Source organism: Athene cunicularia (assembly GCF_003259725.1).
Source record: "Athene cunicularia isolate RWA chromosome 2 unlocalized genomic scaffold, athCun1 chr2_part2, whole genome shotgun sequence".
Classification (NCBI taxonomy): Eukaryota; Metazoa; Chordata; class Aves; order Strigiformes; family Strigidae; genus Athene; species Athene cunicularia.
This window is the reverse complement of record NW_020799096.1, coordinates 8978612-8979631: the sequence shown is the minus strand read 5'-3', so window position 1 is coordinate 8979631 and position 1020 is coordinate 8978612. Positions and strand designations below refer to the sequence as shown.

General features: G+C 55.5%; 1 protein-coding gene across 7 annotated transcripts in view; it reads right to left on the bottom strand.

The window, feature by feature from the left end:
* YAE1 (YAE1, ABCE1 maturation factor) overlaps nucleotides 1–335 on the bottom strand; it is a 26046-nt gene extending 25711 nt beyond the window's left edge. For 2 of the 7 annotated variants that reach the window (XR_003397919.1, XM_026843907.1), the window contains exon 1: nucleotides 91–334. Coding sequence is in view for 4 of the 7 variants with exons in the window: in XM_026843907.1 (XP_026699708.1) it covers nucleotides 91–244 (154 nt within the window). In the remaining 3 variants the exon portion in view is untranslated. Of the gene's footprint in view, nucleotides 1–4 lie in introns of all 7 variants that reach the window. The other 5 variants (XM_026843909.1, XM_026843905.1, XM_026843906.1 and 2 more) reach the window with 4 other exon arrangements.
* Between the last annotated feature and the right edge of the window lie 685 nt (nucleotides 336–1020).

Sequence of the window (1020 nt, the reverse complement as noted above, 5' to 3'; positions counted from 1 at the left end):
CCGCCTGGCGGTAAGCGCGCCCTCGCCTCTCTCGGCTACTCGGTGAGAACCCGCCACCAGCCCAGCCCAGCCCCGGCCCCGGCCCCTCACCACAGCCGCCGCGCCGCCACGCTCCGCCGCTGCCTGGGCGCCGCCATCTTGACTGAGGGCAAACTGGCTTCACTGCTGTCGGAAGCAATAGGGGAGCGTCAGCCATGTTGGCCGAGGGCAAACCCCGCCGGGGCCGCAGGCAAGCAGCCGCCATCTTAACCGGCTGCCCTATGACGTCAAAGCCCACCTGAGAGACTGGAGGCGGGCGGCCATCTTGAGTGCGGGCGCAGCCTCGCAACCTCCTCAAGGAGGCGGGGCGGGGTGGCCGAGCCGTCGCGTCCTCCTGCCTGCCAGAGAAGGAGCCGGTGTTGTGAACTCCTCTCCCGGCTCTCTGGAGCGAGGGGCGTGCGCCTGCCCTAGGCCGTCCACAGCGCCCTCAGGCCAACGCTGGGGGGGAGCGTGTTCCCCAGGCACGGAGGTTTCATCCTCTTTTCAGTTATAAATTGTGGAATTAAAAAAAAAATCTCCCTTGTCTTTTGAATCCTCAAGGTCCTTGTGTGTCAGGCATGCCCTTACGCTGTTCTCTAGAAGTTTTAGGCATCGCAATAATCCTTTTAAATATGAAGGGTGCCAGCAGGAGTCAAGTGTTTCATTGCTTGCTTCTGTTACTCAAAACAGTAACATCCTTTTGGCATTGAAAGGGCTCAAACCAATGAAGTTCTGATTAAGACTAAACTGTGATGCATAAAAGTTTTGCTTGTGTTTGTTTCCCAAGGACTCCTCAACTGTTTTCCTTAGGCCTCTTTGTCTAGACAAAAGTAAAATGCTTCCTATATAACTCACTGACAGCAGCCTTCAGTGGACACTTGGGCAAACTAAGATAAGGGGAACTTGAACAAAAGGACACGGAGATCCCATCTAGGGAAGATGATCTTGCTGATTTAGGAAAAAGACACCTGGACTTTACCTCACAGCATATGCTCTGGAAAG